The sequence below is a fragment of the Symphodus melops genome, assembly GCF_947650265.1.
Source record: "Symphodus melops genome assembly, chromosome: 7".
NCBI classification, from domain to species: Eukaryota; Metazoa; Chordata; class Actinopteri; order Labriformes; family Labridae; genus Symphodus; species Symphodus melops.
The window spans coordinates 7,725,211-7,738,046 of NC_136697.1; the positions used below are offsets into that span (position 1 = coordinate 7,725,211).

At 41.6% G+C, this 12,836-nt stretch overlaps 1 protein-coding gene across 1 annotated transcript; it reads left to right on the forward strand.

The window, feature by feature from the left end:
* The first annotated feature begins 4,910 nt into the window (after positions 1–4,910).
* LOC306827389 (proenkephalin-A-like) lies at positions 4,911–11,040 on the forward strand. The gene is made up of 3 exons (XM_079349172.1): positions 4,911–5,263; positions 6,309–6,455; positions 10,150–11,040. Exons 2-3 carry the CDS (start codon positions 6,312–6,314, stop codon positions 10,747–10,749), a joined length of 744 nt encoding a protein of 247 aa, XP_079205298.1. The 5' UTR covers positions 4,911–5,263; positions 6,309–6,311; the 3' UTR covers positions 10,750–11,040.
* The last annotated feature ends 1,796 nt before the right edge of the window (positions 11,041–12,836 follow it).

Genomic DNA, 12,836 nt, shown 5'->3' on the forward strand with positions numbered 1-12,836 from the left:
TTTGAGCCGAGGCGAAAGAGAAAACCTATAAAGGGATATAAAGCTTTCGCACATTTAATTGAGCAAAAAAGAACAAAAAAAACCCATTTAATTGAAAAACAAGGTTATAAAATAAACTAGTTCATTTCATCATTATCTCTGATTCCTGAATCCAGCTCTTTTATGTGTTTCATTCCCTTAACTTCCTGTGTGTGTTATCGTAGGTGCTTGCAGTCTGGGAAGCTTCTCCTGACTTAAGCTGTGACTGAGGCTTACTTTAACCACTCACACAGCCCAGGCAATGGCCTCTACTGCTGCAGTAATACGGCCCATGACACCCACAATATCAATTCAGCTGGCCTGTGATCAGGCTGTGAAGCCCACATTGTTTCTGTTTAAGCCTACTGATGCACTGACAAGCTGAAAGGAGCTCCCTGCTGTAAGCCTCATCAGGGCTGGACCGGGACAAAAGATGTGCCCAAATTAGTCACCACCCCACCCACAGATCACCAGCCCTGTAAAACAAAAAAACAGCCCACCGTTGTGCCATAAGGCCAGTCCAGCCATGAGCCTCACTTCTTTTCTCATGCTGCTCAGTGCTGATGTCAAACCCTCTAACTCGGAGGCGTATCTTTTCTGTGCCGTGGTTTGGTCAACACACACCGAGGTGGGTGAGTGGGCGATTTTGGCCAAGTATTCTGAGGAGTCCCCGACACCTTGGATGTTCACAGTCAGGGAGTCTTTCGTTTGTTGGACCATCTGAATAACCGGGCTGATTCCAGTCATGTATTCTGTCTCTGGAGTTTTCTGAGGAGAGTCTAAAAGAGCGGCGAGATGACCCTGGCACTGACACACCAAGGAGACTGTCATCCGTCAGTCCATCGGTTAGCGGTGGTCGCCCTAGTTTTCACGGCATGTCCAGCTCCTTCACTACCTGTTGGCTTTTTTTTGTTTGGCTGATTCCACATGTAGAATCGGCATCAGCGCGGTTGGGGGTAGGACTGTGATTGGCTGTTCAGCTAAGCAAAACAGGAGACCCAGTGCACGAGAAGAAAGAAGGAAGCTCCTCTTCTGCTCTTGTTTTATAACAACAGTTTATTTATCCACATTCTACCTCTTCCGGTTTCACCTTTTCAGAATGTCGATCGCAGACTTCGGCTGCCTGCTGGCACGGAGATTTATTTCCTTTCACACATGCGCAGACCATAAGTGGTGGTTGGCGGTCGGCTGTAGTCTTTGTTGCGTGTTCTTGTGCAACTTCTTGTCCAAGAAAAAAGATGTGTGCCGACGCCACAGACGGCCTTCGTCGTCGTCTGCTTGGTGTGTCAGACCACTAATTGGAAGAAGGTGTTGTCAGGCGATTGAGGATAATGACATATGTCAACACGTATTACAAACCAGTCGTATAGATTTGTACAAATTCAGCTCAAGTGTCTCGTCTTGGGGTACCAAGGTGTTCCCAGGCCTGGGAACACCTTGGTACCCCCCAGGAGGAGCTGGACAATGTTGCTGGGGAGAGGGACGTCTAGGTCACCTTGCTTCGGCTGGTGTTATCGGTCCTCAATGAGAGGAAGAAAATGGCTGTTAAGACGTATTACATAATCCCTCCAGCTGGCTCTGAGTCTACCCGGAGGTTTCCTTCGGAGGTTTCCTGCGGGTTGGAGGACGCACAAAAGACCTCCAAAGGGAGGAGACCAGGAGGCATCCTAATCAGTATTGAGCACCCTCGACTGGCTCCATTCGATGTGAAAAACTAGCGGCTCTTCTCCGAGCTCCCTTGGGATGTCTGATCTCCTCACCCTGATTCTAAGTCTGAACCCAGACACTCATTTCAGGTTCTTATATCTGTGAACTCGCTCTTTCTCTCATCATCCAAAGCTCACGACCACAGGGGAAGGTTGGAACGCAGATCAGTGGTGAATCAAAGCTTTAACAAATACTTAGTCGTCAGTCTCGTATCATTGACTTCCACTTCAGTTCAGAATCATTTTCAAAATGTAATTCATCACATTAAAGATTCTGAATGGCATGGCGTCTGTATACATAACAGACTAACTGTGCCTCCTTTTAAGCAGCCGCCCTCTTCCATCATCTGTTCAGGGACTAGTTTATATTTTCAATCCAGAACTCATCGTGTGTTTGCAGTGGAAGCTCTTACAGCCTAACTGAACCCCCATGTCAATCAAGTCAATCCATTCATTATTGTTTGCCTCCTGTTTAACACCTGCATTTCTGCTGATTCTTCTCCAAGCTGCCTGTCAATCTCATGAGCCAACAAAAAGAGTCAAAACGATTGGCAGCAGACAGAAGAGGAAGTCTTTTTCCAAATATCTCTTCATCATTTTTAGTACCAGCAGTGTTAAGAGAGGCACGTTACTAAGTTGAGCGTCCACAACTATTACTGAAAACCAGTGAATCGACTTCCTCTCAGGTGTTAGTAATAATAACTACAGCTACAGACATTTATAATAATAATAATTTACACTTTATTAATCCCACGAGGGGAAATTCAGTTTTTACACTCTGTCTAACACACACATAGGCCGAGATACACACTCATGCACAAACAGGGTTCTAGTGACATGCTTAATGGAGAGGTCTCAGAGTGAGGGGGCTGCCCACAGCGTGCGCTCCAGAGCAGTTTTGGGGTTCGGTGCCTTGCTCAGGGGCACCTCGGCAGTGCTCAGGAAATGGACTGGCACCTCTCCAGTTACCAGACCAGTTTCCGGACTTGGTCCGTGCCGGGACTTGAACCGGCGACCCTCCGGTTCCCAACCCAAGTCCCTACAGACTGAGCTACTGCCGCCCCAATGCCCTTGTTATTAGTTACTTTATGTGAAAAAACCAACAACTACTAAAGAAAAAGTTTAATTGACATCAATCCAGCAGGCGAGTTTAGACTAACATCAGCACAGTAGCATTCTGGGAAAAAAGAACGCCACACGCAGTAAACACACGGGCTGTAGATCCTTTCAGATGTGAGCTCTCAGTCTTAAAGTACAAACATTATTTATCCCTCCTCGATTTAAATGACGAGATCATAGTGGTGAGTTTAGGTCTTTATGCAGAAAGGAAAACTTTGATCAATTACAAGACCAGTAAATCTTATCTCACAAAGCACTAAGTTAAACAACATGCTGCTACTTAACTTGACGTCACCGAGCCCAACGCTGTGAATACCAGAGAGCCAGGTGCAGTTCATGGCGAGCGCAAAAGTCCAAGTAAGGAGACCATCCAAACAGACACGGCCTGATTTAAAATCCCTGTCAGCTACACCCTCTGTAAACCAGGACTAAACAGACTGATAGCTAAGATTGCTGTTGATGACAAAATACTACTATGTCATTTTGTAATGACTCATGAAGATTCATTTTTGGGCTTTAAGTGTCTTTAATGGAAAGATAGGACAGTTGATAGAGAAAAGAGAGAGAGAGAGAGAGAGAGAGAGGGGAGCATGAGGGAAGTCAACCACGGGTTGTACTCAAACCTGGGCCGTCCGTCTGGAGGAATCAGCTGTCTCGTCAGTGGAGCTCATCTAACCAATCGTATGGCGTTCCACCCTCATTTTCAGCCTATCATCGGTCTGCTCCTCTTTTAAATATGATTCTTTCTCTGCCTGCGGAGTTCCTTTATGCTGATGTTCATGCACTCCTCCACCTCCTCATCACCGCCATTTTCATCAGCAGAATCCTCATCAATCTATTCTTCATCCATCCGCTCTCATCGAGTCCATCAGATTCACCACCACCAGAGTCTGGACTCCATGAGGGGATTTAATCTGATAAAAGACATAGACCATCCCTATAGAGTCTAAGCGCCTAAGACCTCCTGTCCAGTCACATTTTCATATTATTCATTGGAATAAATAAATGTCTTAAATTACCCATGTCTCTTCTGATTGAACTAACGTTACCTGCTGCTGTGAAGCCGAGCAGCTTGTGAAACCAAAAGAGTTAGGACACTTTACTACGCTCGTCCCTGTTTTGTTTTCTTCTTCTTTTCTCCTGTCGTTTTTGACTTCAGCTTTTCTGTTCGAAAGGCATTTGGGATTTTTCAGACGACTCAGAGATGTGCATTGTGATCACCTCAGATTTTGGCTTTGACAAGCTATATCACATAATCACGCATTACCCAGCAATCCTCACTGCATATCTGAATAGGATGAAAATAACTAAGAAAATGTGAAATTATTCATTTAATTAAATCGTTTTAAAATATATATTGTTTGTTTATAGCTTATGTAGAATAAACATATCAATTTGTAAAAAATTGTGACTGAATGTACCGCACATACGAGACGGGTGTGCCTCTTCAATGCAATATTTTTAAGGTTGTGCTTCTCCGAACAGAAAAGAAGGCTTTCTTTGACAACAAAATGAAAGTGCAATCAAAACAATTATCATTAGATAGAGTCCGCTCTGTTAACGGGCAACCACTGCACCATAAGGCCCCATATGTTTCTTCTATAAAGCAGGTAGTTTTGGTTATAGTAACTGTACTATTTAATAGCTCGTCCAACAAATGATTATCAGGGATCAGCACACAGTCACTGCTGACTTCTGACGTCACATTTCCTCTTGTTGAAGTCATTTCACAGCCATGTTTAATAATGTGCTGAACGGTCTGGTTTAACTGTGTTTGAGAGGAAATTATCAAACACATGAATGACTTTCCATCTGCGATCAGATATCAAACAGTAATGAAAGCAGTGATGATAACATAAGACGAGCTGTTTATTGATACACACACACAACCTGCACGGTACAGTGCGGTTTATATCAAAGACTTTCTGAGAGGTAATAAAACACACGTGACTGTGCTTCAGTGTGTGTGTGTGTGTGTGTCACCTCACTTCATCACCCCCCCCCCAACCCTACCTCCCCCACATCCCCTCTGACGTAAGCTAACCAAACTACTTAAACAGTCCGCAGAGGCACGAGGCGCAGTAGAACCTCCTCGAGCTCTCTGAGTGGACTTCTCACGCGCTGAACAGGTGTGTGTGTGTGAGAGAGAGAGTGTGTGCGTGTGTTTTCTCTTATCACGGCAGACACTTCTGAAGGCAGCTCCCGGTAGATCACTTAACGGAGAACCGGCGACAGAGACAGAGAGAGGGAGCAATAGAGAAGCGCTGATTGGCTGATCCGTGACTGGTCTGCCTCCGTGTGCTACACAGGGAACCGCGTGCACATATATTGGGTTCACAGGCTCGCGCTTCCTAACAGTTTCCCACCCCCGAGGGCACGCGCGGAACACACGTCTTCTTATCACTTATAAAAACACAGAGGTAAGAAAAAAAAGTCTTTATTTTTATTATTTACAACAACTAAAAGTTACAACTTCAGTTATTCTACAACTTGATATATTCAGGGTTATTGTTTGAGTATTTTACATAGGCTAAATATTATTTCAGTATTTACATTATTAGATACTTATATAACAAAAAGGTTTTATTTAAAAAAAGAAGCATCAATTGTAGTCTTAAGTAAAAGTGTAAGAAATGGTACGAATTATTACATGAAAGTGTACTCTGTAAGTAAATACTTTAAATACTTTAAATAAATATATTTATTATATATATGACTTTGTCTTAAAAATGACTAAAATAGAAATAGTATTTATTTGCGTGCTTTTCTATGCAAGCCCGTGGTGGACATACATTTGTGGTCTTTGGATAACAAGGTTGTTGTTTTTCTCCTGATGACTTAATCAAGTCATTTACTTGATCTCTTAAAACAACTATCTGGATGTAGCTATCATGGGAAAACATAGTTTAATAAAATGTATGGATGGATAGATCCATCTTCCATCTTTTAAATTCCTGTTTTAAAGGTTTATTTTTCTATAACTCTTTATCTGTAGTCAATAAAAGGCATTCTTTAAATATTAAGTCATTTGAATAGGAGAGGGGAGAGTAGTGTCATGAAAAGTGGTAAAGTAGTTTTCCCCTTTATAGCCACTAAGATGTTGGGGACAAGTGCTGATATGTGTATAACTGTTATTAAGAAATTAATTACATACTTACGTAAAGACCGAGAGAAAACACCCAGAAAAAAAACAACTTATCACATTAAAATGAGTAAAATAATCTGCATCAGGCTTCTATACTTTAAACTTATAAATCACTTTGTTCATTCTTCTATTGTCGTCACCTTTAATTGTCTTGTTTTTAGGCAGGGTTTTAATGAGCAGTGTGTTTGTTAAACGGGATCTATTGTATTTTATTCCTCAGTTTGAACGCTTTCAATGAGTAATGTTGATGATTTGACTGATTTTTTCTGTGCGTGTGTGTGTGTGTGTGTGTGTGTGTGTGTGTGTGTGTGTGTCCTCAGTTCATGGCGGCCCCCGCACACAGCAGCTGCGTGTGGATGCTGCTTCTGGGGGTGTGTGTCTCTCAGGTTGTGGGTTCGGACTGTGGGAAGGAGTGTGCACTGTGTGTGTACCGCCTGCTGGGACAGCAGTCTACCTTCTCCTCCCTGGTAATGTCTCCATACGTCTCATTATTTAATACATTTAAAAAAATGTGTTTCTTTAAAACAATAACTTATGATTGATGTATTTAAAATTAATACAGATTTATCTCACAAGGATTCAAACTGTGGAAAAACATATTTTTATAAATTCAAAAATTAAAATCATGTATGCGATACTAGCAAAAATTGAACACTATCGTTACCTGTTTGTTACCACGGCAACAAAAATATGCCTCCTAGACAGCTAATATTGGGTAGATTATAGTTTTTAATGACAGAACTCCTGCGCAGCATCTTAATTGCACAAACACGTTGGCACTGGAGCCGGAAAAGAGCGAGGGTTTCCCTCGCTCCTCTCAGGCTCCACCCACTTCTCACGACATCACTAATGCGTTTGTACAATTTAGACTGTTCTGTGTCTCTTTTTCTCAATGCAGCACATGGTTTGAAATATGACTGAGCCGGTATGACAATGTTGCCAATGTTTTTGTGCAATTTTTCGTGCAACGTGCGGGAGTTTGCGTGCAGGTTTTGGTGGATATTTCCCTCTCATTTGCCCCTGTCTGTCTTTTTGAGTAACGCTTCTGAAGTCAGTGCTGTCCATCAGTAAAAACTAACTGAATCTGAATCAATTGGGTATTAAAAAGTATGCCATATGTGGAGAACCTTCACTCAACATGTTGGGATGATTCTGCGTCACTCTCAATAACATCATAAAAACATGTTAAGATTTATATTATGGATTCAGGCAAACGTTCTCCTTTCTTCAGAGTAATGAGTACAGTTATTTGAGGTGTTTTAATAAATACTGCGGTCTGCATGAAAAGTACATTTACCTTTCTCAGATTGTATGCATGATGACTCCTCACTGATTTTAAAGACCATGACTCAGTCTATCTCAGAGGTAACCCATGTTTCAGCACTGATATTGACTTCTTCTTGGCATACAGCAACATTTACTAAAACATAATGAGTTCCTATATGAAGGGACGAGTTAGAAATCGACCAGGGAAGCCTTGTTTGAACTTTGGAGACTTTTTAATAAAACACAAAGTCATTCAGAGAATATTTGGTGCTGTTATCGTCTCTCCGTCCCATCCCTTCAAAAGGAGAGGACTCCTCCTTGTTTCTCGACCTCTCTTTCACAGTTTTATTCTTCATATGTTCAGTCATCCGATGACTGTAATCACCATAATTCTGTTCTGCAGGGAAAGTGTTGCACTCTTCTCCTTTCATAGATTTTTTTTGTTTGAGTGTTTTCTCTCCTCCTCCCCCTCCCTACTATCATTTTCTCTCTTTCTTTCTCTTTCATCTCCTTTCAATGTGATTGTGCTCATATTGTTCTGAACGCTTCACGTCAATACTCCAAATTGCTTTACTGAGGGCATTTTTCTGTTTTTCCTCTTCTTATTCTCTTTCTTTCATTACTTTTCCAGTCCGATTTGCTCTCCTTTTTTCCATTCACATCTCTAAAGCTTAACTTTCAATGTTACTTTTATTCTACAGTCTCACAGTTTTTTATTTCTGAATTTGAAGTTGAATAAAACTTAAAACACGCAGGGAGCTAGCAATGAAACAGAAATCTAACATTAACACAATTTGAAATACATCGACAGACTCCACATGTACAAATGTAATTATTATTTGAGTGTAATTGAGGCAATGATTTCTTTAAAATGATGATGTCATTACTTTTCAATGACTAAAATAATTCTCTGTGATTTATGAATAATTTATTTCTATGAAAAGAAGTTTGTCTTTTCAGTTTCTAGTTTTTCTTCTTTGAACTTTATTTTTGGTTGTGGACGAAACAAAACGTTTAAGGAAATCCCCGCTGACTTTAGATTTAACTGATCAATTTGGGTAATTTCATAAATCAATTTTATAAAGTAATACAAAAGACGATTATAATCCTAAACTACATTAAAACAATGGAAGATGCTATCATAGAAAAAAAAATGCTTTCAAAATGTAGAAACTCCTTTTGATTCTCTGAGCTCATTGATCTTGGTTTTAGTCTTCATGTGGATGCTGTGAGGACAGAACACACACCTAGACTAAATGTAGCATTATAGAAGATCTAAGTCATATTTAATTATCAGTAGTTGCTCCCTGCTGTGGGTTTTCCCTGTTTAAAGATCGTGACTTGTCGATACTTCACATTACGGCCACAAGAGGGGGCTGCTCCCCCCTTTACAGCCCCTCAGGTGCCAATAAGTCCACAATTCAATTTTCCTCTTCATTAAATCTGTCTCTATAAGCTGGCGGCAGTGAAAGCTCAGCAAGAATCCCCCCTCATGACTATAAGAGGAGGGGGGGGGATGTTATTCTGAACCCCCTCCGGCCCTGCAGATGACTCCAGTCAGAGGTTATATGCACTGATATGGTTATAGGAGGCCTGGGGTGAGCAGCAATCAGAGTGGGTGGGCGGGGGCCTCCTTTAGATGATCAGATCCGTGTGTCAAGGTGCGAGGAGGGGTCATTAACAGATGGTTTAAAGAAGAGAATGTGTTTTTCTCTGTTTGTTCAGGGAGTCAGAGGGTGAAATAAGACACAACGAGCTGCTGTGATCTCTGAAAACATCTGCTCTAATCTCCCCCTCTCGCTTTCTTTTCTCTGCTCTTTGTGTGGCTCTGTGAGCACAATGCTGGAGTGCAGTGCTCACACAATGAGCACGATGATGATGGTAGCTTGTTGTCAAGTCACATTTTTTTTCCAGTCACGATGCTCAGTTTGCAACATTTAAGAAAGTGGAAAAAAATAAGACACCATATAAACATAATAAAATACACAAACTCAGGGAGAAAGGTGTTAAAACTGCAATGTGATTCTTAGGGCTTGCTGTTGTACTCTGGTCAAGCCACAGGGGGTCGAGCAACCATGACATCACCCTTTAGTTGGTTATGGTATGTTGAGGACTGTGTTTTAAAGCAGCTATTTGGCATCACGTAGAGGTGGTCTTGTTCTTTTAGGAGCCACACATGACCATGGCTGGACCATAGAATGTGTTCGTAGTTGATTGTCACTTTTATGTTAATAGACATTTTAATGTTGGTGGGTTAAAGACAGGCGTTTGGTCATGACTGCAAGATCAGCTGCTACCAGCTGCACTTCACAGTATCACAGTAGGCTGAGAACTCAACTAGCATACAGGTAGCTAGCAGGATTAAAACTGGTGTACAGTTAGCTCGTAAGATTACAACTAGCATACAGGCTAGCTAGCAGGATTAAAACTAGCATACAGGTAGCTAACAGGATTAAAACTAGCATGCAGGTAGCTAGCAGGATTAAAACTAGTGTACAGTTAACTAGCAAGATTACAACCAGTATATAAAGGTTATCCTTATCCTTATATAAGTAGCTAGCAGAATTACAATTACTAATGTAGTGAGAGAGTATGTAAAATGTACGTATCCTGAGTGAGGAAGTGATGCTTGTTTGCATCAATGAATGCTCTTCTTAACTGCGATGTGTGTATTGCAAAGCTCAAAATATGTATTCCTTGTGCAGCCTTACTGCAGAAATCCGAAGAAACACAAATAGATGCAAATGTCCATCAATCTTGAATGCCTGCCAAGGTTCAAAAATCACTCCACACTAGATGTTGCATCTACAGCAGTTGATCCAAAGTTACAGCTGATGGACCTCACATATTTTTTAAGCATTGACTTGATTGGGTGATTTTTTATTTATTTTCCAGACATGCTCACTTGAGTGTAAGGGCGGATTGGACAGCCAGAAGCTCCGCTTGTGCCGGGACTTCCTTTATGCGGAGGACACCCACAACGGTTTGGATGTTGACCCCAATGACCAGCAAGAACAGGATGCAGCTGGTGCCATGGCAACTGACGTTGACGCTGCACCATCACCTGAACACCTACTGGCCAAGAAATATGGTGGCTTTATGAAGCGCTATGGTGGCTTCATGTCCCGCCGCTCCCCCTCTCCAGAGGGGGCGCTAGAGGACCCCGGAAACCAGGACGAGGAAGAAAACATTCGCCTTGAGATCCTAAAGTTCCTTAACGCAGCGACAGAGCATGGTGGTGAGGGGGAGGGTCAGGGAGGGGAGGAAGTGAAGAGGTATGGGGGCTTTATGCGCCGGGCTGAAGAAGGGGCGGCGCACAGTGACCTGCTTGAGGCAGTGCTGGGTCGGGGGCTCAAGAAGCGCTATGGAGGGTTCATGAGGCGTGTAGGCCGGCCTGAGTGGCTAGTGGACAGCAGCAAGAGCGGTGGGGTGCTGAAACGGGCATGGGAGAGCAGCAGTGAGCTACAGAAGAGGTACGGGGGGTTCATGGACTAGGACAGAGCACTTATGACCCTTCAAATCCCAACTACTTCAACATCCTCTTCTCTATTCAACCAATCATCTTGTAGTCTGGACTTGTTGCTGTTTGAATCAACATTACGCTGACCACATGACATCACAGCTTTGAATGACATGCCGCATCATCGTCCATTGGTTCAGTTAGTCCCGTGATGATGAAGAAGATTAACATTTACTGTTCAGATGTGCACCAATCAGTTTGAAAGCTCTGTTTTTGGTTCTTGTGATTATGATGATGTTATTTATTAAATGAATCTGTTGATCGAGGTTTGTGGCTTCAGTCTCTGATTTATAAAACGTGTGCTCTAATTCAAGTGAGACTGTTTTTGTTATTGCACTAAATGGCAGGGACTAAGTCCTCTTCTGTTCATACACAAACACATATTCTCCACTCTTGACCCGACATCATAAAAGCTACACCTGAAACTATTACACTTTAAATTATACACACGAGTCTTAGCAGAGGTGGACACAGTTCATCAAAAGTCAAACTCTTTTTACTTCGCATCAGTTGATCAACGATTCAGTTTATATTTACCACCAAGTTAATATTAACCGAGGTTATGGTTATTGAGTGACCGTTATTGAGTGACCATATAAACTGTGTATCTTGGTCGAACGTGTCCTCAGTTATAGATGTACATAATTGGTGTTTTTTGACATTACAATAATATTCACATTTATGAAGACATTTTCAGTACTATGGCGAGAGCTTGAACAGTTTGATCCCCAGCTCCTTGCAGCCACATGTCCATTTGTCTTTAAGCAAGACACTTCCACTGCTTCGTCATATAAATGTGTATGAATGGATTAGTTAAACCTGATCACCATCAGTGTGTGAATGTGTTGGTGTGCCATGCGGTGTAGAAAGGGCTTTGAACAGTCAAAAGTCTAAAAAAGCGCTAAATAAGCTCAAGTCCATTGACAGTTTGCCATGTTAAAGTCATTTCAAAATCAATTCTGATAATTAACAGATTAACACACTTGGGACCAGCTCTGCAAAAAGGACAACATGTCTAAAACATTGCAGCAGATTGATTCAGGTGGTAGCAGTGAAAAGGTCACAATTCTGACACCCTGGAAAATACCTTTAACTTCCAAACAGAATTAGCGTTATGCACTGTCATCATAGGAAACAATCTATTGTACTTAACATAACCTCCAGTGTCCTAGCTATCGAATAAAGGCACAATAATCCCCAAAATACATCTTAAAATATAAAAACATTGATTGGTAACATTTTCTGAAAGTTTGTGGAACAGGAAGAGACCAAGGAGACTTCTTGTAGAAGAAGCTCCCAAAGATTCACAACCAGACAGCGGTGTACTGCGGTTGGCTGTAAAGGCTAAAGGCACCTCAAATATCCTGGATGTAGGGACAACTGATGAATAGTAAAACTGAGCACAATTTGTTAAACAAAACTAGACAGTGTATTGCCTTTAGCTTATGTAAATGCTTTTTTGAAACAGGATATGACATTTTAATTTCAACAACATGGACGGCTGTTTTAACTGCTGTTAACATTTTTGCCACTTTGAACCGTGCATTATGAGCATGGTACAGTCTTAAAAAATATGAGTGCATTATGTCATGAACTACTGCATGACATTGAAAAATAACATCTGAGGTGGAGATACTTGCTGTTAACTATGCGTAAACGTACGTGATGGCGTAATATCTGTGCAATGTGTCATAGTCTCGGCACTCAATGTTTCTGTCTGCATATTTGGCACGGTTCAGTTCTATCAATGAAGTCAAAGTGGAAACCTAAAAAACTAAATTGAAATAAGATTGGTGTTTCAGTTCAAGCTCTGTAAACTCTGTAAACTGGAGAATTCCCTTGGTGCTTACTGGGACAAATCCAGAATTCCAATTAAATTGACTAATAGAGCTAACTTTAGCTCAACTTGACTGTGCATGGAAACGTGCTGACTCTAAACAAACAGCTGGTCTGTTTCCTGGACACCTTTTCTATTTGTAAGCTGTAACCACTCTGCCTTGGTCATTCTTGGTGGTCATCATTTTCCCACTCGGCGTGGCAGAGGAAACAAAATGCAACCATG